The sequence below is a fragment of the Chanos chanos genome, chromosome 1 (assembly GCF_902362185.1).
Source record: "Chanos chanos chromosome 1, fChaCha1.1, whole genome shotgun sequence".
Taxonomy (NCBI): Eukaryota; Metazoa; Chordata; class Actinopteri; order Gonorynchiformes; family Chanidae; genus Chanos; species Chanos chanos.
Window position 1 is genome coordinate 6600450 of NC_044495.1, and position 25958 is coordinate 6626407.

The 25958-nt window shown below is 40.3% G+C and overlaps 4 protein-coding genes across 5 annotated transcripts; 3 read left to right on the plus strand and 1 right to left on the minus strand.

The window, feature by feature from the left end:
* The first annotated feature begins 195 nt into the window (after positions 1–195).
* Positions 196–3718, plus strand: LOC115816747 (protein max-like). 2 transcript variants are annotated; one of them, XM_030779843.1, is made up of 5 exons: positions 196–294; positions 557–583; positions 1834–1941; positions 2428–2551; positions 3425–3718. In XM_030779843.1, the coding sequence occupies exons 1-5, from the start codon at positions 259–261 to the stop codon at positions 3610–3612; spliced, it is 483 nt and encodes a 160-aa protein (XP_030635703.1). In that variant the 5' UTR covers positions 196–258; the 3' UTR covers positions 3613–3718. The 2 variants fall into 2 exon arrangements, with proteins under 2 accessions (XP_030635703.1, XP_030635713.1); XM_030779853.1 differs by lacking the exon at positions 557–583.
* Positions 3719–5476: 1758 nt separating this feature from the next.
* Positions 5477–16546, minus strand: LOC115823269 (protein farnesyltransferase subunit beta-like). The gene is made up of 12 exons (XM_030787313.1): positions 16448–16546; positions 15987–16051; positions 15807–15879; positions 15593–15684; positions 8605–8751; positions 8409–8492; positions 8046–8132; positions 7483–7612; positions 7135–7267; positions 6542–6653; positions 6098–6212; positions 5477–5593 (listed from the first exon to the last, which is right to left on the minus strand). The coding sequence occupies exons 1-12, from the start codon at positions 16544–16546 to the stop codon at positions 5477–5479; spliced, it is 1254 nt and encodes a 417-aa protein (XP_030643173.1).
* Positions 16547–17217: 671 nt separating this feature from the next.
* Positions 17218–21674, plus strand: LOC115823281 (ras-related protein Rab-15-like). Its single transcript, XM_030787325.1, has 7 exons — positions 17218–17341; positions 19355–19415; positions 19539–19599; positions 20418–20495; positions 20694–20783; positions 21284–21349; positions 21510–21674. Exons 1-7 carry the CDS (start codon positions 17218–17220, stop codon positions 21672–21674), a joined length of 645 nt encoding a protein of 214 aa, XP_030643185.1.
* Positions 21675–23773: 2099 nt separating this feature from the next.
* On the plus strand, positions 23774–24627 carry gpx2 (glutathione peroxidase 2). Its single transcript, XM_030771113.1, has 2 exons — positions 23774–23995; positions 24274–24627. The coding sequence occupies exons 1-2, from the start codon at positions 23774–23776 to the stop codon at positions 24625–24627; spliced, it is 576 nt and encodes a 191-aa protein (XP_030626973.1).
* Positions 24628–25958: the final 1331 nt, after the last annotated feature.

A 25958-nucleotide genomic window follows, 5' to 3' on the forward strand; every position in this document is an offset into this window, starting at 1 on the left:
TTAGTGCGTGTTCATGGGAAATGTGGCCCTTAATTCTTTAAACCTTTAGACAAAATCGCGATAAACTCTAATTGAAACAACATTACCCATAAATCCCGGCATGCAAAGAACCATAGTAAATGCCCGAGAGTCACGTGTATGTCAATCGTCATGTCCCTCTTGCAAAGACTCGTTTGCTAACCAGCTAATTTCGATTTGGTTGGTCGTTATTTTGAAATCCACCAGCTACTTTTTCATATTCTTGTATTTAATCAGAGAATGAGCGATAACGATGACATTGAAGTCGACAGTGATGTAAGTTTCAATGGTCATTATTTATTCTTTTGTAAGTGTGCAGAAATGATCACCATGTGAAATCTGATAAAACGCGTGTTTTCCTGTATCAGACTTAGCTGATGGTTACCACTAGCGAGAGAGCTAACCCTGTGTGTTTTGCGATCAGTTATTTTGATGTAGCTTTCCTTTTACAATTAGTTAAATTGCGGGTGTCTGTTAAACGGATTTGTTTCACTGAACAAATACCTAACAATTTTTATTTTTTGTTTATTTTCTGCAGGAAGAGTCATCAAGATTTCACCCAGTGGTGCGTAGCTAAGTTAGCAAGAGAGCATTTCTTATATTGCACTGTGAGGTGTTTAACAGCACGTGAAATTATTTCTTTTATTTGTACCAGAGACTGGTGTGTGTATATATATACACATGTATTTTTGTATGAGTGAGCACGAAGCGCTTAACCCGGAAAGTACTGTATTTTCAGTAGTGAATTAAATGAACCTCGGTCAATGCTAGCTAAGTGACATTGTAATGAAAATGTTGGGTCGGTTAGCCAGTTACTGGTGTAGCCAACTAGCCAGCTTGTCGCTTTGGCAACAGTTGATGGTTTCAGTTGGTGGTATCACCGTGCTGAGGTGTTTGTTCTCTATAAGGGTTGTTGTGTTAATATAAAGTGTCTTTCAACACCTTGCCAAAACAGACAACGGGAATTGTTTGTAAATTGCACAGGCACGAGAGAATCGCATTACATGCCGTACACTTAGCGAGCAATTCGCTCCAAACAACCGGTTTATCTTGTTGACCATAACGTGAGTTACTCAATTCATGCTGTCTTTAAAAATCATAAAGTAGGCTATGTGTGCAAGCCATATAAAGGATGTACGTGCACATTTTATGTGTAAATCTAACACTTGGCCCAGCATACTTGAATGACAGATCGTGTCGGTGATTGCTATGGAGTGGATTTGTTATGAATTGGCGACCCAGTTAGCAATTTTTTTTTTTACTGGTGGTTGTTCCCCGGATGCAAGCTCAATGATCGCCACAGTGCAAAATGGACACCACTTTGACTTTGAAGCTTCTCCGTTTAATACTGATTTGTGTTTTGCATGACAGCATCTCTCCGTGAGGTTGTGTGTTACCAGGAATTTGTAGGCACAGGCTGTGGCCATGCACACATACTCGTGTACACACACACTCATACGTAATGTTTGTGTGAATTTCTGTGCCTTTCTTCATTGGCTTCGGTCATCTGTTAATGTCGTTTTATAGAATTCCCATCATAAAACTGAGTTCTTTTATGAGAAGTTACTTCATTTACATTGCAGGTTATTATCTTATGTCAACGATATTATTGCGTATTATATTACTGTATGTCACTATACAATATCTGTAAATGACAGTAATCAGTCTCAATTATTGCTCCCTAATCTTTGCAAGCATTCAGATTTTATTAAAATACTTAAGGCTAATCCCGGACTTTTGTAGAACAGTTATGGATTTTAATGTTTGTATTGTTCTTCTGCCATAGGAAATTGTTGTAAATGTTGTTCATTGCAGGCAGACAAACGGGCACACCACAATGCGCTGGAGCGTAAACGTAGGGACCACATTAAAGACAGTTTCCACAGTTTACGAGATTCTGTACCTTCACTACAGGGAGAAAAGGTTGGTCCATGTTCTGCACACCTTTGCCAAATATTGTTTTTTTTTTTGTTTTGCTTTGTCGCCACTGTTTAAGGTTCGATGAAGTTATTTCATGTACTACAGAAACATGAATGAGTTTTCTATGGTGAGCCCTAGACTTGGGGAGAGGGTTGTTTTTTGTTTTTGTTTTTTTCTTTTCCCCTGAAACAATGTCTCAGCTATTAGATCAGGCCCTGGAGTAAGGATCACTCTTCCACCCTTCACCCTAACATATCTGAGAGTGTCAATAGCATAAGTTTCTAGAGCAGCCAAGAGATTTTTCATAGCAGTCATGCAACAGAAATTGCTGAGCATAGCATTGAACATTTGAACTTGTCTTGGGCTGTGAGAATCCCTTTAAGAAATCAATTTGAGCCAGAGTTAACAGTGAACATGTAAGCCTAATGCAACCCTGTGTCGTGTTTTAGATGGACAGCTTTTTTTTGTTGACAGTACTCTGTCCAACAGGCATCCCGAGCTCAGATTCTAGACAAAGCCACAGAGTACATTCAGTACATGCGGCGGAAAAACCACACGCACCAACAGGACATTGACGACCTGAAGAAACAAAACGCACTGCTTGAACAGCAGGGTGAGTAGAGCTGACACTTTAAATTAAAAAAAAAAAAATCACCCCCTGCCTCACCCATTTCTGATTTTTTTTTTTTTTCCTGTGATTATCCTCCCAAATGTTCTCTTCCTCATCTTTTTTTTCCTTTGTTACCACTATTCTTCCTAAAAGATTTAAAACTCTGTTGTAGAAGGAAGAGAAACACAGAGTGGATACATTTTGAAGGTTTGACAAAGCAGAAAGGGAAACAGAATAGCTGCAGCTCTTGACAAATCATCCCGGTTCAGTCTCTGGAGAAAAAAAAGAGAAGAACAACAGACTAGCCAGATTAGAGATGATCCATATGATGTATATGATTTTGAACTGAATCAACTCTGTACATATAAAACTAGCTTAGTATAATCCAGGCATTTTCAGTGTGGGTGTGAAGGACAAAGCAGGTTAATTATGGGGATAGGAACCTTAAAGGATCCTCCAGTAGTGTGAATTGAATGTATAGAACTAAGTGCAGAGGTGGGAACAGCAGTGGTGTTTTGATTCTGGATTTGGTGCTGTTCAGTTTTGGATATCACAAGAAAACCTAATGCAGGCCTGTTAATAGTCTTAAACTTAGGGGAATTTTTGGGCTCCTTAGTGAAAGCTGAATTGGTTTATTCCACCTGTAAGTTTTTAATGCTCTTTGGTTTAATTCGAACCTAACAGGGAACCGCCTCAGAGACATTGTTGAGGTTCTAAGAACCAATAGTGTCACAGGGTGGAGTTTTGTGAATATGAATCGCTTGATGTGGGGGGAGGGGGAGGGGTGTAAATCCCCAAATTGCAGAGCTGGTTTTCCGTTCCCGTCTCCATTAACGCCGGCGCTTTCGCTCTGTGTTTTTCTGTGACGCGTTGCAGTCCGTGCACTGGAGAAGGCCAAAGGGTCCGCTCAGCTCCAGGCCAGCTACTCTTCCTCAGACAGCAGTTTGTATACCAACCCCAAGGGCAGCGCCGTGTCGGCCTTCGACGGCGGCTCCGACTCCAGCTCCGAATCCGAGCGAGAGGAAACGCCGGACAGAAAGAAGCGGCGCGTGGAACCCAGCTAAACCGGACTCCCCTCTCCGGGCCCTCTCGGACCCACGGGAGCTTTACCAGGGACTTTCCTGCCCTCCTCACCTTCATCTTCACCTTCGTCTCCCTCCGTCGCCCTCCTCGCTCTCCTCCCACTCCTTCGGCCCCCCCCCCCCCGACATTCTGTCCATCTCACTTGAGAGAGGTAGGAGCCCGAGGTGGGATAAGGTCACGAAAATCTTAACTTTCTTGGCCCCCGCCCCCCCCCCCCCCCCCCTTTTTTTTTTTTTCCTCTCCCTCTTTCGCCCCGTCCCGCTTCCCCGTTTGTTTTGTGATGTCACTCCGCATATAAGGCACCCCCACTCCCCCATGCAAGGCAGCTTTGCAGTTTGAAGGACTTCAACTCCTTTTTTTTTTTTTTTTTTTTTTTGGGTAACCTCTTAGTGGTTGTGTACAAATGATCGAAACAGAGGTGGCATGCAGCTTTAGTTCAAGCCACAAATACATCCCCTTTATAATCGGAATGGATAAACCTCAGTGAGTCTGCATTTTGGAGACCTCACGCAGATCTTGAGAAGAAAAAGGAAAAAAAAAAAAAGTCCTTTAAGAATAGTTTACCTTTTTAATGTTTCTACTTTTCCACAGATGAATGTGATGTTGCTTTGCAGAAAAAAAAGTAAAAAGAAAAAAAAAAAGGATGAAAAAGAAAAAAAAGTATGTGTATATTGTGATCTACCTGAAGCAGTAGCAGATAAGCCTGATGTTCTCTCCTTTTAAAATGTTTGTTGAGAAATGCATATTTAATGTTGCATCGAGATGATTTGGCTCCCTGTGTAGTGAGTTTTTTTTGTTTTTTTTTTTTTCTCCCCCCGTGAGATCATATGTGGAAATAGACAGTGACAGACTTTTAATGTCCTCACCTCAAATGGAGTTGTTATTATTTTTTTTTGTTTGTTTGTTTGTTTGTTTTTTCACTCAGTGAAATCGGGTCAAAAAAAAAAAAAAAATACAAGGATGCAGGTAATTTTTCCCAAATGGATAATGAATGTTACACAATGCAGTTTAAAAAAAAAAAAAAGAGTAGTTTAACGTTTTTTTATTTTTATTACAGGAAAAAGAAGTCCATATCGGTGTGTAGTGAGTTACACTGTATACTCTTAAATGTAATCTACAGAAACAAAAAGGACAAAATAAGGTGAAAAGCTTCTCTGGAAAGACTTGAACTGCCCAGGGAACGTTTGTCATTTTTTCAAAAATTTTTTTTTTTTTTTCCGTTTCAAACAGATAGCGTGTACGAGATAGATCTTTTCTTTGATTCCATTCCATGGAAGTTACAGGTATGTTGTACATACTACCAACATTTGTCTTGCAAGTTGAGGCATACCTTTACTATGAGACTATAAATAAAACTATTTTATCCTTAAAGCGCGTAGTGTGAGTGACCTCAGTTGGATCTGCGCGGTTGCATTGCATATCACAGACAAAGGATTACAGACACATAATGACACAGAGACATTAAATGAGAGTAGATTTCATTTGTTAAAATTCTGTTGTTTACTGTCGGTGAGGTATTAAAAAGATATACACGTCTGTAGGTTAAATATTCTCAGACACTTATATAAACAACATCCGTAGTAACAGTTATGTCTCTGTTACCCCTCATTCTAGCACTGATCTCGAAAAAGAATAATATCGCTTAGTTATATTGTTTAAATAAAAGAATATAAATATGTTATTAAAAATATGGCATTTGAATGACTGTGCAAAGTGTCGAACTGAAGGTCTTCATTTTCTGTGCAATATCCTGCTGTGTCACAGACACAAGTTAACTTGATACTTGAAGAGAGAAAACTGGCAAGAAGAAGAAGAAAAAAAGTCCCTCTTCCACAACAGACTACGTCAAATGTGGAATGTCGGTCCGTTCTCTCTCTGTTCTGGAATGGGTAATTTACCAAAATAGTCCAGAGCCCGGGCCACTCTCTCTGGACAGACATTATAGACGGGGTGATTTTGAGCCTGACAGATTGGAAGACAAGGAAGAAAAAATGCATTGAGCAGATAAATAAAAGCAAAAAATAAAAGTTTCACTGACCACATTCAGGTGTCCTACTTTCTCCTCATACCAGGAAAACCTCAGGAACAACTCTATGAACTTTTCGCACAAAAGATTTATTTATCTTGTGGCTGTCCGTGACCACTTAGCAGTTATCTTAAGTCCAGGACGGTGCCAGACATTCCTCAATTTCTAACAGGCTTCTCCCTGCTGATGTTAAGATTTAGTTGTGTTTGAATAGTCATTCAAATAGAAACCCTCAAATAAGATGTGAACCCCATCCTTGAGTCAGGCATGAGACCTTTGTTTAGCGCTGGGCCAACCCTCAAATCATGCTGTACAAAGAATACTACGGTTTGACATATTCCTGGGTTTTTTGGGGGTTTTTTTACACAATTTCACCTGCTTTTCCTTTAAAGGGTCTTGGTACAGGAGAGGCTTAATGATGCAGTTTATTTTCGACTCACCAATTTGTTGCCATCATCACCAAGGACGACCGTCTCCTGTGTATCTAAACCCTTGAAATGCTGTGCGATAGAGAGCCCACTAAGACAGTAACAGGTGTGATAAAAGTCCTTCGGTCTGAAAACAACAACAAACAAAAAACAGTCTGACAAATGGGCGCCGTGTTAATTATCAAGCTTTAAACGAATGTCACAGGTCTAGCTTAGACCCCACAGCCTGTCCTTTCCTGCTCCTGTGTCTGTGTTCCCCATACAAGACCCCACCTTTTCACAGCGCGAGTGTAGCATTGTAATTATGACTGTCTTGGTTCAATCTAATACCTTAGGCCTAAGTCGTTGAACTAGAAGAGACACGCCATTGATTGTTCTACGTGATTACAAACTGTGATCAGCTGTCGATCTAAACCCAGGGTTTCTGCAGGGACGTAGCGAGATCAGTCAACTCACTTGCCAGGTTTGTCCAGAAGTCCTCCGTCTGGACTCTGGCAGCAGAAGAGCAGGTACTCCTGGAGAGCCCGCGTGTCAAACACCCAGTTAGGCCGACTGAGCTCAGCGTCCCCTGAAAGCAAAACATGAAGGTAGGATGATGGTGAGACCTCAGAGAGAAAGACAGAAGAGAGAGGGACAGAAAGAGAATGAGAATAAAACTCAATGAATTTTATATTTGCATGAAATGAGTCTGGACCTGAATGAAAACACTCACAGCACTTTCTCCTCTTTTATGAAGTTCATCTCTTAGAACATGAATGTCCAAAGGTATTTATACACGGAGAAGAGGAAGATGGGATAAATGTACCTGACACGCTAACAGTTAAGGCAATATATCGTTATCTGTGAATTTGGTAATCAAATTACAGCCAAACCTGAGGAAAATGTCGGACTGTTAGCAGAACACACTGCTGACCGGCACTGCTGTCTCGACAAGAGCGCCTCCGTTTGGTCGACGCGGCAAAAAAAACAAAAAAACAAACTCGAGACAAAAAACTTGGGACGTGGCAGGACCGTTTTAAAATGAATGATATCCATCCTGCATCATTTACCTTGTTTTATGAGAGCATGGTGGAGCATAGCAAGAACGCTGGACATCCAAAAAGAATAACAGCCATCCACAAGTTTATTGCATCGTCCTTGAAAACCTCCCTCAAAACGCATCTGTCTGCAAACTGCCCAACGCTGCAAAAAAAACCCCACCAACATCACACCTCAGTTTTATACCAAAGCCTTACTGGAACATTTTATTAAAGAAAAAAACAAGTTACGATTTGTGTTAAATTTATATTTTCACGGAAATCTCGAGCCTAAGTGAGGATACAATGTGTCCATATGGTGTTACGTGCCCAAACATGGGTTAAGAAAAAAAAAAAACAAAAAGAAAACTGATAAGATACCAGCATAGCTTTGAGATCCAGTAAATATTCATGTTTAAGGATAACTAAAGCACCCAGTCCACAGAATGTATATCCACCATGTGCTTCGAGCCCTGGAATTCCCGCCAATCCACCTTCCCACGTCTGACACCTCCAGAGACAAAGAGAATCACAATGAGTGACTGACACTAAACGCAAGTTGTTTTGCCACGAATAATTTAAGTTCATCTCATGTATATTGTATAATGTGCAATGTAAGCTGCCTAATTTGCTTAATTCTTGTAAACTGCACACTACAAACAGGTGAGGGAGAGATGAAAAGAAGGGTCATTTTTATTGGTTATTTAAAAGTCAATGACTTGATTAAAATGACAGTTTTCATTTAGTAAAAGGCACAGAAAAGAGGATGTGGAATGGAATGGGAATTAGCCATTGTTTATTTAGACTTGGCATGGAAATGTTTGTATATGCTTACAACAAAATCAACTAATATACAGAAAAGGTGTAGACTGCATACAAAGCATGTAGGTGGCTAGCGGCGCCCTATATGAGCGAAAAGCTTTGCATAACTCTCTTGTCCTCACCGAACAACCCAGTTGATCGAATCTTCAAACAACGTGGCTGTGATGATGTTTGTGAGGGACGCGACCGAAGCAGCGCAATACACACCCCTTCCAAAAGAAAAACCCAACCTCTTAAAAACAATGATCAACCCTAGCAAGCAGTACATCTTCCTTTCATACAGGGTTCTCTCTTTAATAAGGCAGCCGTGTAAGGCTTGTCTATCTCTTTTGGCTTAAGCCCGGTTGAAAAGTTGTTGTTATCATAGTCCAAAGAGCTACAGCAGCATAACCAATACTGGAATTGTCACCGACTCAAGGACTTTTCATCTGCGACCAAAGAGAAAAGAATAAACATGTCTTATTAAATGTCACTTCGTGGCTTACCTGACATCAATTTCTCCGCCTTCGTGCAAAGCAAAAGAACCGTCTGGTTGTTTCAAAGAACAGAGGAAATGCAGAAGTTTCTCTCTATGGTGAGGTACACATCAACGACTTAACGTCTAAAGTTTGGTTTTAAAATAAATGAACAAAAATGTAAAATAAAGGAGTTAACGATATAATGCAGTTTGTATTTGAATACCTGTCAATGACATTGTATGCCTCTTCAGTTCCAATAGTACAGAGAGCATTAACGGCAGCATATGTAGCAGCCAGGTGTGCTTGTTGTCCAGGACCTCCTCCAAAACCTCCTGTGGGACTTTGACATCTTGCCAGGAACTGACAAACACTTGGGTACAAAAGAGTAGAACAAACCATTACTATTCTGTTCACTAAGAGTGAATAATAGTTCCTGCCAGGCCAGCAGGGGGCTCTACAGCTCAGTAAGTCATGCCAGGAACAGGATTGCTAGGCAGCAGATTTGATTCTATAATTAACAAAAGATTTTCACTGGCAAAGTACTTCTGCAGCTGTTTTAATGGCCAGCCTTAAAAGAGCTAGAGAGCAAAAGCTGGTCACAATTATATTAACTGGTTGAAAGAGGGCTGTCAGACACTCATTTGGTTGTGACAGCTCTCGTGTTGTACGCCAAGAATGAGACGGTTTGTTGGAGGTACAAGGCAGACATAGTCAAGGATTTCAGAGAAAAGTCATAACAGGAAAACCTCAGTAACAGCTCTACAAACTGTTCACACAAAGTTTTATTTATCTTGTGGCTATCTGTGACCAGTTAGCACTTATCTTAAGCCCTGGACTGTCCCAGATATTCCTCAGTTTCAAAAAGGCCTCGCCCAGCCGATGTTAAGATTAAGTTGTGTTTGAATAGTCATTCAAATAGAAATCAATTGCAAAAGCCTCAAAAAGTTGTGAATAGTAGTTCCTGCCAGGCAGCAGAGAGCTCTACAGCACAGTAAGTCAAGCCAGGAACAGGATTTCTAGGCAGCAGATTTGATTCTATAATTAACAAAAGATTTTCACTGGAAAAGTACTTCTGCAACTGTTTTAATGGCCAGCCTCAAAGAGCTAGAGAGCAAAAGCTGGTCACAATTATCTTAACTGGTTGAAAGAGGGCTGTCAGACACTCATCTGGCTGTTGTTCACCAAGAATGAGACTGTTTTGTTTGAGGTACAAGGCAGACATAGTTGAGGGTTTCAGAGAAAAGTCCTCAAAGGATTTTGGGGAACCCCGGGTGCTTCGGGGTATAATCAGGAGCCAATTTGTAGGGGGATAAGGGGGGATGCCACCCGCCTTGTTGGCAAAATGACCAAAATGCAAGCCCCTTGTTGACTTGCCATCCCCCTATATACTCTATGGAGTAGTGTCAGTGACCACTGAGCCGTCCCCCCTGTTAAACAATAACAAATCACCCACTGGGTATAATATAGGTTAACGGAGGCACACACACTTCAAGAGTGCTTTACAGTTACATGTAGCCATTTGGTCACCACCAAAAATTCTTTGTAGAATTTTTTCTGAGATCCTGTCTGCTTTAGAACTGAGGGCTTCATCCTGAGTGAAACCTATTCACTCAGCAGTTTAAGAAGAAAGAGTGAAAGCCAAAGCAAAGTGTAACTGAAGGTACAGTGCAAGACATCTCACTGCCATCATATTCAGAGATATACAACACATTCAGTGACAAATAGCGGTCTATATAGCGTACAGTATAGAACTTACAGCTTTAAATAAGAGACGAGAGAAGCGTTTCCTCTCAGTTTCAAGTCGTCCTTAATTGTAAAATATAGAAGAAAGGTCTGGCCTAAATTCACACTCTTAGTCTAGTGGACAGAGGGAGACTAGCCAAAGCTTTAACAAAACTCACTACTGCAGTAAGGAGGCAGCCAGTGAGAGCTGTAGTAGTACACACTTCAGGGGCTAATTAGCACCAATGTTTTCCTCTCTGACCCAAAGCACTGGCCATAGAGCAGCCCCTCCACCTCATCTCTCTGGGGCATAAGAGATGGAGGCTGAGAGGCGAGCTCCAGATGGGGCAGATGGGAATGTTAGTGGTAGATTAATCTTAGTAGGGAGGATAACTCCAAGAATTTTCTGGAAGCCAGAAATTCAGTAGTCTCAGGAGAAGACTGACCAAACACCCACACATAGCTCTGAGCAGCTGGAAGAAGCTGTTTTAGTGGATGAAGGGCTATGCAGCTCCACGTTTGCTGGGAAGTAAATGGAAAATGAAATGCCAGTAATACTTATATATAACCCTCTTCTTTTAGTACCGCCTTTTGTTTTACACTGTAATTGGATTCAGTGTAATAAATCTCCCAACCTCAAGTCCACGTCCGGGGTCATAATGCATCAGTTTCGGAGTACTGATCTAGAATCAGTTTTTGCCTTTCGTAATCCAAATAAAGAGAATTGTTATAGTGCCACATGAATCTGATCCTAGATCAGCAATATCACTTTGAGACGCTAAATAATATGGACCAAGATGCCGCTTGGAAAGGTGAGCTGTCCAACATTTAACACTGCTCATGTTAAAGCCTTCCACGTGTGGAAACTATTTCATGTGTTTTTTCAAACTTTTCCAACCTTTTCATTTCATGTGTGGAACCATTTTCCACTTAGGAAAACAGGGAAAATGCTACAGTTCAACGTTTTACACCTGTATTTGAGTAATTCTCGAGCATTACCGTCATTACTGGCCAGAGTAAACACTGTAGTTTGTTTATCCTCCAATCCAGGGGCTCTTCTAAGATAGTGTTTCCGTAGATGGAGAAAGACCTAGCACAGGTTGTAAACCTGGCAGACAACATCCTCCGAGATTGTAGATAATAACAGATAATGATCTGTTTGTGGTTCAGCTGGTTTTTAACCTGTTCACACTGATCTGATTTTTAGCAGGCTGGCATATGGCATTAACACACTCTCATTTTCTTTTTTTTTTTTTTTCCTCCAATATTTCACCTCATTTCAACCCGATTAGGGACAGAGGGTTTACTTGCCAAAGATAGCAAAGATGTAGCTCCGACCTGGCACTGACAGCCTGTAGCTGCAACAACAATGTTTAAAACTGTTGTTTAAATCCTGAAAGGACTTTTTGTGAGGATCTTTGCTCTCTGTGAGGAACTCTTCCCGGTTGCCACTCTGTTTTATGAGATGACCAAGCAGCTGCTGATTACGCTGCATCACAGTGAGTAGCCAAACTGTCTGCCCACTCATGCTAATTAAAACAAAGCCAGGCTGACTGACCCTGGCTATGCAAACATACTAAAAAAAAAATCAGCCTGAGAGCACTTTGCAGATAAACACACGTTGTTGCGATTCCTCATACATAAATATTGCTTTTTTTTTTCTTCTTCAAAAGAATGATTGTGTTATTAGCACCATACATCTGGCTCCATCTTGATCTGTGACTCCATTAACTTGGGGAGGAGTTTATTATCTAGTTTTTGCGTGGAATTATACCAAACGCAAACAAGACACCAAATCTTACTCATACTACAGCCTTACAAAGTGTTTCCTGACAGGCCAACAACAAGTCAAAATTGTGTTCTGGAATTCCTAATATCTGCTCTATGTTTTTAACTTAGATCTTAATCTCGGCATTACTCTACTTCTTCTCAGTTTAAATCAGAATGTCTTCACTATCTACTTGTTGAGAACTGACCTGGCCATTCACCTATTAGTTTGGTCCATTCTTAGGAGCATTTTTATTAAGTCCTTTTTTTTTTGGACTGAATCTCTGATTTGGCTGATTTCCTTCTCTTTTTTTTTACATCTCTGGGTTCAGATGGTTCTGCCAGTCCCTCCCTTCTTCAGTTTTGTTTGAGGAGTTGCATATTTCCAGGAGCTCTGCTAAACCATTAATCATCAGGAACCTCTTGAGTTCAAACCAGTTCACAACGTTTTCCCCACAATAAATATCTGATAAGCACGGCTACTGTCTGGTCTGGACGACTGACTGTATCCAACCTGTTGTACGGCTTCCCCCCAGACACCAACAGACGAGAGATCATCAAGAACCGGCTGCCCATCACCAAACCCTTCAGTGCAGATAAGGAAACTCAAACACAGCACTGTTCAGCTGCTATCTACACAGTCTCTCTCACACACAAGCTAAAACCACACAAGAAACTGATCAAACCAAACTTCTCACTTTGTTGCGCATAAATAAATGACATGAATTCCACAGTGGTCATATTGTCAGTTGATCCTTTTTTTGTTTTGTTTTGTTTTGCAGTGACATGCCTAGGTGGTTACCCTTTTTAATGTAGTGACACACCTGATTTGCTGGTGTCTACATGTAAAACCAGAACATCTTCCAAGTCTGAGCACCACCCCTGGTTTCAGCAAACCTTGTGTTAGTGTTCCTCATTCAGTGTATTCACTCTACCCCTTCACAAAATTGTCCTACCTGATGTCATATCAAATATCACAGATCTGATTACTGTTTTTAATTATACGTATTTTTATGACCTTGGGTGTTCTTTGAGGAATTTATGTGACTTTGATTGAAGTTTAATCCTAAGTGTACATGCCGCACGATTCATTACTTTCAAAAGCGCAGACGCTTCCACGTAAAAAAGTGATAACACTCCCTGAAATCCATCCTCAAACATAAGACCTTCCTGTAGGCAAAATGCCCGTGAGTAATCTTCCATTGTTATTGCTATCACGTTTGATTTAATATAATGCGCAGAGAAGATCTGAAGAGCAGTGCAGAGGCTTTACACGGCCAAAATATTCGTAGAGCATTAACAATATACTCCAGCAAAAACACTGTCAGAGAAGAAGTCCTAACAGCTGCAAGCTCGGTCTGGATCATTTCAAGACACAGCTGGCTGCGAGAATGATTTTGTAGAGGAAAAGTCCAGTTTACCATAGGAAAACCTTAAGAATAGGGTTGAAATATCTCGAGAGAAAGAGTGAGGGAAAAGAGGGCAACGTCCGCCATTAAACTGAAAGCACTGCTTATTCAGAGAAGGTAAAAACGCACCTTCAGTTTCCCTAAATAAATATTTAAAGAAAAAAGAAAAAAAAAAACGTGCCCGACATGGAAAATGAAATATTCCTCTGAATATGGCACTGAGTAACATAAACAAACACATATAAACATGTTGGAAGAGCACCCCACCCTCCTCTCAACCCTGGATCTCCTCCAAGTGCGGCCAGATTCAAATGCAGATTTGTCTGTTGCGCTTCATGAGGATGACCCTTGTTCTGTGAGGGGTGTGAGAGCGTACCGAGTATTCTGGCATTCCCCGTCCCTGGATGCCAGTTAAATAAGTACCTCGTTGTGGCAAGTCACTAAACCATTCATTAAAGTGCACATAAGGATTGCGTTTGTATGTTCGTATCATTTGTGAAAAAGTATTTCGTGTATTCACAAATTTACAGGTAATTTCTTTTCTTGTAATCTCCCTCATCCTATCTGTCAGCAAGCAGCTCGTTCCAGCCTCTCAAATCTGATGACACTTGCCGTGCAAGAGCTACCAAACACAAAGGACATGTACAGTTATCTCATAGAAACTGCTAATCGTGATGCTATCCAGCTACAAGTTTCAAATTTCTCCCTGCTGCTGTACCTCAAATAGAAGAGTTACGTCAGAGCATCATGTAGGGAAGAAGCTAAGACTGAACAACTTTTTGTTTCACTTGATAGGTTTCAATATATCGGCAAAACTTGTACTTGTACTTCTAGTCAGGTGAATTCAACTCTCTGAAACTGAAAGTGGTTAAGCTGGAATTGCTGTGGGGGGGGGGGGGTGTCCCTGCTGAATGCTTTATGCTTTACTTTTGCCATTGTTAACAATTTTAGATACAAAAGTCAAACATTACCTTGCTCTGAAGAATCTACAGTCATTCATAAATACTGCTTAAATACTATTTCAACTCTGAGCACTTCACCAAGTAGCGGTGGCATTTGTTTGAACATTTTGAACAAAAAAACTCACTCTGAACACATTTAGACCTCACCTCACAATGTTCCAAATTTGTCAGATTTGTAGAACAGACACTGCTAAACCAATAATTTACATTTGTATGATCGGTCCTCTCATACAAACCTGCATTTGAAATGCACTTATTGCCTTAACGTATTTTGCTTTTGTTTAAAGGCCAAAAATATAACAGATTATTTATGTGTAACGAAAAAAGTATTTCGTGTATTTACAAATTTACAGTTAATTTCTTTTCTTGTAATCTCCCTCATCCTATCAGTCAGCAAGCAGCTCATCGCAGTCTCTCAAATCTGATGACACTAAACAGGTTATGCAGTGCAAGAGCTACCAAACACAAAGGACACGCTTTGCCAAAGGGATCAAACAAGAGTTCAGTCGCACCTTTCTGTGTTTCTGTGCAACTGGGGGCTGAGTGAGTTTCAGTCTGACCGATAAAAAAAAAAAAAAAAGAGGAGGACCCCGCCCTTCCCCTACAGAAACTCTGCAAAGGGTTTTTGTGTAAGAAAAGCGACCAAGAGAGCAGGAGACACACTCAGAGGATGCTCAGGTGCACGTACTTCTGCCATGTAGACTTTCGGTTTCGGTAAGCTGCTCACGTTTAAACGTCGCGCTACAGCCTGACACTGACACAGCCTCACTGAGTGAAGAGTCAGTGTTATTCCACTGAGCGGACATGACACAGTCGTAGCGTGCATCACAAAAGGAGTTTGATACTATGGAAGAGAGACAGAGTGCGTAGGTAAAGACAGCTTCCGCTGGCCGAGGGCTTTCAGTGTTTGTGTTTTTGTTTAGCTGTACTTAGGGATTTGTGGTTAAACTTGGCTTTGTGTCTCACTCATTCAAATGCTTAACATACTTATTTGACCTGTCGTCTCATCCTGTAATTCCACATAATGTCTGGGCATTTATCAACCTAAACCAGTTCAACAATCGACATCACTACTCTACATTACATTGCTTTTGCTTTGATATACACAGTCCCATCATGCCAAATTACAAGCCCCCATCTGTCTTTTCGATGCATAATCTCCATACCATTTGTGTTACATATTTTACACTAGATGGGGTAGTGGTTGGAATCAGGAGCCCCTGAGTCAACAGGAATGCGTCACCTTCTTAATGTCATTACTTAATGTCAACGTTTCCTACTTTCGAAAATGGACTGCTTTGTGATAAGAGAAATGTAAAAGAATGTTCCAGAACCTTCTTGGCTGACTCACTCTGAGACAGTGGAGGCAGGCAACGGTTGCTCCAGCAGATTTAAACTGTGTAGGACCCAGTGACAGAGCCAGCAGCGACTGACGTCCAAACTCTGAATAGAGACCACAGCATGGAAAGAATTTCCTCATTAAAACAAGCACAAAAGACTACCATTCAGCTTTTAAGTACAATGTTTCTCACCCCCCCCCCAAAAAAAAGGGTGACAGCTCGTACCTCAGAGGAGTCAGGTAGATGGTGAATTGCTTTCATCAAAAAAAGACTATGTTGTTCTCGTAACAGTACAGGCCTGGCAAGTAAGACAAAGAATATCCAGTTCTTACTGCTTTAAACACATGTGAGGTTTCAATAATGTCACAGTGGGGAAATCAAGTGGATCAGACTAACGTTACTGACCTTGGCAACACTTGATCCTGAAATTTAGAACAAAACATCTCCTGGACAGTGCTCTCTAGTTTTTTCTGGGTAAAGAGACACATTATGATTGTTAGCGGATATGTCACCACTCACGTCGTGGTTATGATGATGTAATTCAAATCCGAACTCTTCGTGAGGAATATATATCCAGTACTTCTATGTACAGTTATCTCATAGAAACTCCTAATCGTGATGCTATCCAGCTACAAGTTTCAAATTTCTCCCTGCTGCTGTACCTCAAATAGAAGAGTTACGTCAGAGCATCATGTAGGGAAGAGGCTAAGACTGAACAACTTTTTTTTCACTTGATAGGTTTCAATATATCAGCAAAAAACAAATATAACCTAAAGGTGCTGCACTTGAAATGAATGTACATGTCACATCCTGTGCTTGTTGGTGACACAATACCTAGAAAACACACTTAAGACTAAGCCCAGTACCTGTTCTTTTGATGTCACTGTTTCCAGGTTGTCGTCTTCAAACAACTCGCTCACATGAGCTTTGTTGAAACACCGTAACGATGTATTAACAGCCTCCATCACCAAATACTCCTGGACACTTTAGGTCGCCGCTGTAACACGAGTTAATTTGTAACTCCGGAATGATTATCTTCCGCAAGCTGATGAGCTGTCATCTGTGGCGTTGCGTGCGAGCTGGAATGATCAAAATAAAGTTGGTCTGCTTTCAGCCACGCCCCTTATGACTACTCATGGGGAAGGGTGTTTGGGGCTGGAAAAAACAGTTATTTGACCTTATAACATCGTATTATTTGAGTGAAATGTGGGAGAATGTTACACAAACGTAAACAAACCAAATCGCCCTTTGCATTTACTGCATATGGAAGTGGCTGTAATAATATCAGTAATAATGAATATAAGAATAATAATGACAATAATATTTTGTCGAAAGAGACTTTGTTGTATTTAAGTACTTAGCTGCAGCATCACGGTCACAGCTGAATGGAGATGGCAGGTCATTAAAAAACGTAATGTTTTCTCTTGGCTCAATCCGTCGAGCGTGCTACTGCACTTCCCCGTCTCCTTCCTTGACAAACAACTTATTAGAACCACCCTCGATGCTATGAGGATGCAATGCCAAATGGTAGGAAACCGGAGGACGACTTTATGAACGAGACACAATCTAACTTTTGTTCTCTCAAAAAGTATGACAGATGTGAGTTTAATAAGAGTAACATATTCTTGAGATTATTATGGCGAAGCAATATGATGTTCTTTTCAGAATACTGCTACTGGGAGATTCTGGGGTTGGGAAAACCTGTTTGTTGTGCAGGTTCACGGAAAATGAATTCCAACCGACACATATTTCAACAATCGGTACGTAGCCTTCTATCCGACTTAGCCGATGCTAAATGGTTTTGGTTTTAATTTGCTTTGCTCTTGATTATTTGCAGTATAGCCTGTATATGTCGAGGCACAAAAAGTGTACAAGGTTATCAGGGTCTGCCGGGGTCAAAATCAGTCTGAGTGCTTATGACTACAAAAGTCAACTGGGGTTTTCAGCTGTGGTTTACCTAGAAAATGCTGTCTCATAATTTTCCCTGTCTGTTGTACAGAAAGGTATCCTATCCGAAGACTTGACTCGACTCTCTCCTATCTCATACATAGCCATGTACAGTTTGTCTTCAAAGTTTTTGAACAGCTCTCGTAATTCTAGTCTGCGAGGCTGAGAGAGCACGGTGTCGTTTGTTTCTCGTGTCTAGCACAGAAACAGGAGTAGATGATGGCCTCAGAAATTATCAGCATTTCCAGAGGTTCTCACTAGCCTATGTCAGATGTCATGTTTTCCATCCCCTTTAAATCGACAGAGGTCGTGTTATATTTTAAGATTGCTTACGTGAGGGAGTTTAAAATTGTGAAAGTTGCTCTGAAACAATAGACCGGATTTGTTTGAAATTCTTGTTCCTCTTTTGATTTACCAAAAAATATTTCTTTGTAAGTATTACTTTTTTAAAATTTTGCATTACTAATTTAACAGGGCCTCCTTAAACTGATATTGTGAATGTGAAGATAACTAAATAATTCTTGATAAAATTTCATAAAACTAGCCGAGATTTTCTTTTTCCAAGTGATAGCATTTAGAGGTTGCATGCAGTACAGAGTTGCATTCTCGATAATGATGAAACATATGATTGTATCACCGCGACCCGGTCTTGGATAAGCAGCGGAAAATGAATGAATGAATGAATGTGATTGTATCTCACGCGTGTCTGTTTCATGAGGGTAGTTAACGTGACATTTTTCCCTTGTCACAACATTAGTCATAAGTCTTTAAACCGGTTGCACTGTCACAGGGCATTTCATAGGTATTTTCTTGTTAAACAGAATCGTGCGGTTGGATTCCTGGTGAATAGCTTCAACTACAGAAGGAGGGAAGTGTTGTTTTTGCTGGTTTTGAAACCGGCAAAAACAGTGCGGTTTCAAATTGTTTTCCTTTCCCCCCTCATTTTTCTCTCATCAAGACGGAAAAAGGCGTCATTTCCTTTGTGAAGGCGGTTGGAGCATGACTGAAGATGATCCTTTTTGCCTGATGGCATTTGAGTGGACTCTGTCGCGCTAATGAATCTTTTCACAGAGGAAGCTGTTGTGTCTCCACCTCTGAGTTGTTCAGCGGTCTTGGGCAAAAATGCCTTTGTTGTGTACTGCGTCACTTAGTGTTAAACCATCAGTGCAAGGGTTGGGAAATCCCTGTAATATGTGTCTTTGTTGTGAAAATGGTCGGATTAATATCGTCACGAAGGACGTTTTTATCATTGTAACAGGATCAGGTTATACAACGTCAAGTAGTTTTTTCTACCCCCGACTTACATTTTCCACCACAGCCTACATGCATGACTTGACATGCATCTATTCATGCTGTACAAAAGAAAACTATGCAGACAGATGTGAGCCTGAAAACAGCACTGAATGACACACTCCCCCTTCTCCACTGACTCTTTTTTTTTTAACCATAAAGGAAGAATGTTTGCCTTAGGAGTACCTCACTATCAACCACATCCTTTCCTCTGAGTTTTTGCGCGCAAATTGAAAGAGAGGGCAAGGGCTCTTCGTTAATGCTTCCTTTGTGGTTTTATGAGCTGTTTTCAGCAGTTCTGTTTTACATTGTAGTGAAACCAGGGTTTGTGTCTGTCTAAATATGTATGACAGTTCGATTCTAGAACTGAACCCTCAGTGGCCTGAGAAAGGTGTCCTTACCTTAGAATGTTTAAATTAAACATAACGAAACAAAAAAAAAAGATTCCGCTCAAGACTGAACGTTTTCTCAAAATGTTCAGCTACTTAATGCAGAGACAGTGCACATTCTTCTTTCCATTTTTTTTTTTTTGGTAGGAGTGGATTTCAGAATGAAAACACTGGAAATTAATGGGATAAAAGTACGAATACAGATATGGTGAGTAAAATAATGAAAGAGCCTGTTTTGAAAGGGCCGCAATATTACAGCATCGAATATGCTTATGCACTAATAGTAGAGGGGAGCTTTGCATCATTTTTGTACCTGTTTTTTTTTTTCCAGGGATACAGCTGGTCAAGAGAGATACCAGACTATTGCCAAACAATACTACAGACGAGCCCAGGTGAATTAGACCAAACCTTATCGCAAAAATCGAGCAACAAGATGGGTAGAAATGGGGATATCCCTTTTTGATATGAATTCCAGTTTGGGAGGAGCAGTTGGCTGTCCTCCAAACTTAAGAAACAATTGTGCTCTTGCCTCTGTCACCCAAAAACAGGATGAAACTTGTATGTGCTATGCTAATGTCTGTAACCGACTACTGTACTGTTGTATGTATAGTACTTGTTTGTTTAATTGCTTTCTGCTCTGTTGCTAACAAGTGGTCCTTTGTTCCTCACCATATTCTCAATAAGGTGTCTGCTGACCTTTCTTGGTCAAACAAACAGTTTTTTACTTACTGTGCCATCTGGACAGGGAATGTGTGACTGTCTATCATTGGGAACCAGCATATGTAAAATCTCTTAGTGTTTCATATCATGGATAAGAAGGATTGATGTTTTTTTTGGAACCTGAAGCTGAAGCTTTGATCCAAATCAGAATTCTCTGAGTGATCTTGTTCCATTCTGTTTTGTTGAATGTTTGTTTAAGTTCATTTTAAATGAGCAATTTTTGGAAAAAAAAAAAAAAAAATCCAGAACTGCTTACTAGATTTGTTCCCAGAACTCCCGCTGTAGCTCCTGCCTAGTTAGGTTAAAAAATAAATGTGTTGTTAAACTGGGAGCCAACACTAAATTTATCTGGTGTGTAGTCTTCCCGGCTTATATTTGTGAGACTTATTCAATCCTCTCAAATTTATGGTGACAGTTTTAGGCTAAAGGCCATGGCAAAAATGCATGATTCTCTCTTATTGTCGGCCTCTCTCTTTTTTTTTTATATCAGGGTATTGTCTTTGTGTACGACATCACCAATGTACAGTCATTTCAGCACATTGCGAAGTGGGCCAGTGACGTGGATGAGGTGGGTTTCTCCTGGAATTCGTGGCAAATGAACTCTCCTAAATACTCCTTTACAAGAGAGTCACTATCCTAACACACAGACATAATCTGTCTGTCTCTCTTCTCTCTCTCTGTCCATCTCTTTCTCTCTATCTATCTCTCTATCTATCTATCTCTCTCTCTATCTATCTATCTATATATCTATCTATCTTTGGCTCAGTATGCTCCTGACCAAGTGCAGAAGATTCTAGTTGGGAATAAGTGTGATGAGGAGCAGAGGAGGCGAGTGCCGACTGAGGAAGGGAAAAAGGTAGAACTCTTAATGCGTTCTCTCAGTTAGGGAAATGAGCCCGAAACCACAAAGAGAACTTCATGTGGTTCGTTTGCTTTCACAATAGTGATTGAACATTCCTATGACGTTAACACTGCTAGAGAAGTCGTAGTGACTCCTAACTGGTAGCCTGTTTTGTGTGTTCCTGAATGGGGTGAAGGTCCTGATTTATGCCCCCCCCCTCAAAAAATGATAAGAGTATCAACAAGAAGGTCAACAGACTGCCTATTCAGATGGTAACATAAAAAGTTAGATTGTATTTTTCTCAAGGCATTTTAAGAATTAGTTTGTATTTTCACATCTTGTCTCACAGTAGAGCTCTGAACCAAATTAGGTCACTTTCCTCTTTGGTAAATTTTTACTGCTCTCTCTCTCTCTCTCTCTCTCTCTGCGTGCGTGCGTGCGTGTGTGCATGTGTGTGTGGACGTGTGTGCATGTGTGCGTGTTTGTATGCATGTGTGGGGGTGTGTGTGTCATAGCTTGCAAAGGCCTACGGGATGGATTTTTTTGAGACAAGTGCCTGTACCAGCTACAACATCCAGGAGGTACATTCATAATTATTTCATCATGCTGCACATTGTCTTTTTAGCCTGTTTTTATGCCACCTCCTTTTACTGCACCTTTCAAAGCGTATTTCAAGGAAGGCGTGTTACTGTTGATTGGTTTGGAATAGGGTAATAGATTTTACTTTTATGTCTTTTCTAGTCGTTTACGCAGCTGACAAAACTGGTGCTTGAAGCCAACAAGGCCGAACTGGAAGGCTTGGAACCATCCATCCACAATGACCTCGATATTACTGAGCTGAAGGAGGAAGAGGAGGAGAAAACGTTAAATGATGAAGAAAAACCTCAGAGTGGCTGTGCCTGTTAACTGAGTATGGGCACCTGTCAATATGAGAGTCCATGCGGCTGTCTTAATCATTCTCATACCATTGTTAGAGTTAGGACAGGCTTTTTTTGTGGCTCTCTGTTGTATGGCACCATTCAAACAAACGAAGTTTCTTTCTTTCTTTTTCTTTATTTTTTTTATTTTTTATTTTTGTCCATTCCAGGACCTACTTCTGCAATATTTCTGAAACATGCTGATAACACACATGTTTCATGATATGGGAGTCTTTAATTCTGGCTCTATCTCCGTATAGTGTTTTCTAACACATTATCAAGTAACACAACACTGCCCATTTTAAAGGTTTCTCTGTTCAAACACGCTTGAATCGAATCCGTAGCTTATTATCAAGCCCTTGTGTTGGTGAGACAGGTATGTTAGCGAAGAGAAACACTTAAAACTGGCAGAGCTGTAAATTAGCAGAATAAGAGTTAAGAAACCTCGTTTTAATACTCTAAGATTCTGTACTTACCAGACCAAACCAGCAGAGGGCAGCCAGCTGTTGTATATAGTGTGTTTTGCTGTCTCAGGATTCAGTGTTGTCTCAGGTTTTTGATTTTTTCTTTTCATCTGTCTTCAAATGGATGTATGGATTCTTTAATGTATTTTGATGTTGCTGTTAAAGTGTGAAATGGCTGTCACCTATTTGCTTGTTCAGGGATTTGAAAATTCACCAGCTCAGGTGTGACAGTGAAATTTGAGTCAGGGCAAGTGTGACAGCCATTGTAGAAAATTCTTTCAGTGCTGAAATATTTATTACCCATGATCCATTTAAAACCGATCTATTCCTGTAGTTGTTGCACATAACGTTCATCAAAAAGATGCAAAAACGTTGCAAGAAGCGTAAGAGGTGGTTATGAAGCATGTGTTATGTGAGGAAAATGTTAACAATAATTTTGCACGGTATTACTGGTACTTTTCAAAGAAGTCTTAGAAAACAATGTATTAGTCTGCGTTGGAAAATAATGTATTAGTCTTTATTTTTATTTCATTATTTTTTTTTGTAAGCAGGCTGTGAACAGATTTAATATAATTAAAATACTCTAAAGGTTCTTTTTTTGCAGAATGAAGTGAAATCAAATGATCAAAACCAAAATATATATTTCCACAAATAAACTTGATTGTGATTATCGCTTTGGAGAAGTATTTTTCATGTGTCTTCCCTTTTCTTTTTCAAAAGACGTGTTACAGTCACTCTGAAGCGAGTCACTGAAAATGTATTGAATACATTACAAACTCGGATATGAGGGACACGGACCTCCATAGCATAATACTATTTTCCGAAATACGTCAAGAAAAACAGTATCTTGAAGTGATGTATTCACTTTAAGTAGATCAGCAGTAGCTCACCTTAGCACTAACGAGCTTAGTTTCTTAGGAAAGGGACTAAATAGAAGAGTCATTCATTTTTTATCACACTCTGAGAAATACAGGTAATGACTTAATAAATGTTTCATGCTGAGGTAACTGATAGGGTTTCTAAAATTACCGCTGAGCTGCTTGCTGCGACCATCGAAATATCTGTCCTTACTGTCTTCAACAAGATTGTTAAAGACGGTGTACAACGACTGTTGACAGATCAGCCTCTCTTGGTTCGTTGCATAATGTCAATTTCTCATGCACTAGTTGCTCAACGCACGTTGGATTTGCCGTAAACATTTTCTTGATTTTACATAACTCTCTACGTCAGTGGCTTTCTTTACTACACAAAAGCATACAGGCCATAGTAAATAACCATGGACAATACTTAAACTGAGTCCATGTTAAATGTGTATTAAGGTGACGTATGAAAATAACATTGTCTCACTGACATGCTGAACAAATGTATCTCCTTCATCTGGAATGACCCTGTTGATCTATATCAGTGCAAGTTTGCACATTGAAACCCAAGTCAAAGGAACAGTGTTTTTTCACAGGTTGACGTATAACATGTCAGCTGTGTATCCAGTTTACTTCATAGTTATTTGACACCCAATAAAGACACCTTTATAGCCGAGGTCAGGTGACCAATCGGATTTACAGAGTAGCGGAGACAGACACTCAGATCTGCGTTACAGTTACGTGAGGACTGCAATAGGCGCACCATGACCTTCATAGCAAAGACCTTCTACGATTTGCGTGCGACGACTCTGGAGGGCGAGTCAGTGGATTTCAACGTCTTCCGAGGACGGGTAGTGCTCATTGAAAATGTAGCATCTCTCTGAGGAACCACCACCCGGGACTACAGCCAGCTCAATACATTGCAGAGCAAATACCCACACCGGCTAGTGGTCCTGGGCTTTCCATGTAACCAGTTTGGTTACCAGGTTGGTGCCGTGTATTTAAGGGGGCATTTATAAGTGCTGACTAAATTAACCGCCTCTTTTACCTGTCTGAGAGTGGATTTAAAAAAAAACGTCACATTACGTCAAAAAGAAGCAAAATGGTTTAATTTAAATGAAATAATTTAATTTAAATGGAGCAACCAAGCTGCAGAACAGCTTTCTTTTATTTACACAAACAGATACTGTGCTGCTAGTCGTACTTTGGTGTTCACTGGACCTTGTAATGAACAATGATGCCATGCAATGTGTCTCTTTTTAAGGAAAATTGCACGAACGGAGAAATTCTCAACTCGTTGAAGCATGTGCGTCCAGGGCAAGGCTACGAGCCGTGTTTCACTCTATTTGAAAAGTGTGACGTAAATGGGACCGACACTCATCCTGTCTTTGCCTACCTGAAGGACAAGCTGCCTTATCCTGACGATGATCCATTTTCACTCATACAGGATCCCAAATTCCTCGTCTGGAGCCCCATCAGCCGGACTGATATCTCGTGGAACTTTGAGAAGTTCCTCATTGGACCAGAGGGGGAACCGTTTAAAAGATACAGCAAAAAATGTCAAACTATCGATATTGAACCTGATATCCAGAGGTTGTTGAAACTTACCAAGAACTAGTGAAATGGGCCTTTAACTCCATGTTTCAGTTTATCCAGTCTCAAACCGTTCTGAATGTTAATCTGGTAATATAATGGTGTCCTCCACGTTCCTTAAATTTACTTAATGAAGGTAATATTCCGAAATGTTGTGGATTATTACCCGAAACACTGTAAAAATTTAAGGACTGTGAACGATACCATCAATTCATCTACTGTATTAACACAAATATTGCAATAAAAAAAATAAAATAATAATGGAGTTTTGTCTATGAAAGCACATACTCGAATGTTAGGAAAGTGGGCATGACTGTCTGAATTTAAATAAAAGTGTCTGTAAATAGATACTAAATTAAAAGATTTCCCCCATTATCCAAAGACAAACAAAGCATCCGTTAAAGTTACAAACATGTTCATCTGTTAATTTGTCTATTAAACGCCATCAAACGTCCCATCGCTCACTTTTATTTGTATGCCAATTCATAATCCACCTCTAGGTGGCGGTGTTGCAGCAGTTATACTGGAGAACTCACTTCTATTGCACTGCACAGATAAATTCAAGGAATGCCGAAAATGAAAGGCATCATTCTCATTTGTCATTATGCTCTATTTGTTTATAGCATTAATGCTTTTTGAAGTTTATAGTGAACAAATCTAAATCCACACACCCTCACAGATTCTTGTTAGAAATAAAAATGCAAGGAATCATATCAGGATGAAAACTGGTCGTAACAGATTAATGTTCACTAAGGTTAATTCATATTAATTAATTACCAGCACAAATGACTGAGATATTAACTTGTGGATGATTTGATTCAGGGACCTTTGTTCACTTCTCTCCTGCTATTCTGGAGCAAGCTCTCACATGAGTGGCACTGCCTTATCTCAGCCTGAGGTTTGGATATTATCTCTCTCTCTCTCTCTCTCTGTCTCTCTCTCTCTCTCTCTCTCTCTCCCTCTCTCTCTCTCTCCCTGCTGTGCTGTCCATGGCTCTATCACACACTGACTTGCTAGATTGAATCATTCTGCATCAAAGCCTTGTACTTGCGTGCTACTGAGTGAGAAACAGGGAAGAAGCAGGGCCCTCATCAATTTCTTCCACATCTGGAACACTGTTCTTCCATTTCATTAAGGAATAGCTCAAGGAAACACACACATACACACACACACACACACAGAGAGAGAGTATAATCTTCTCCCCCTTGGTTAATCTTTTCTTGTGTTTTTCTTATCCATTCAGTCTCTCTGTTTCCTCAAATGCCACAAATACTAAGCAGTACACAATGCAGACATAACGTCATAGTAAGTCTTACTTCAGGCTCCATAGTGATTCTAATTCTAGACAACACAGTG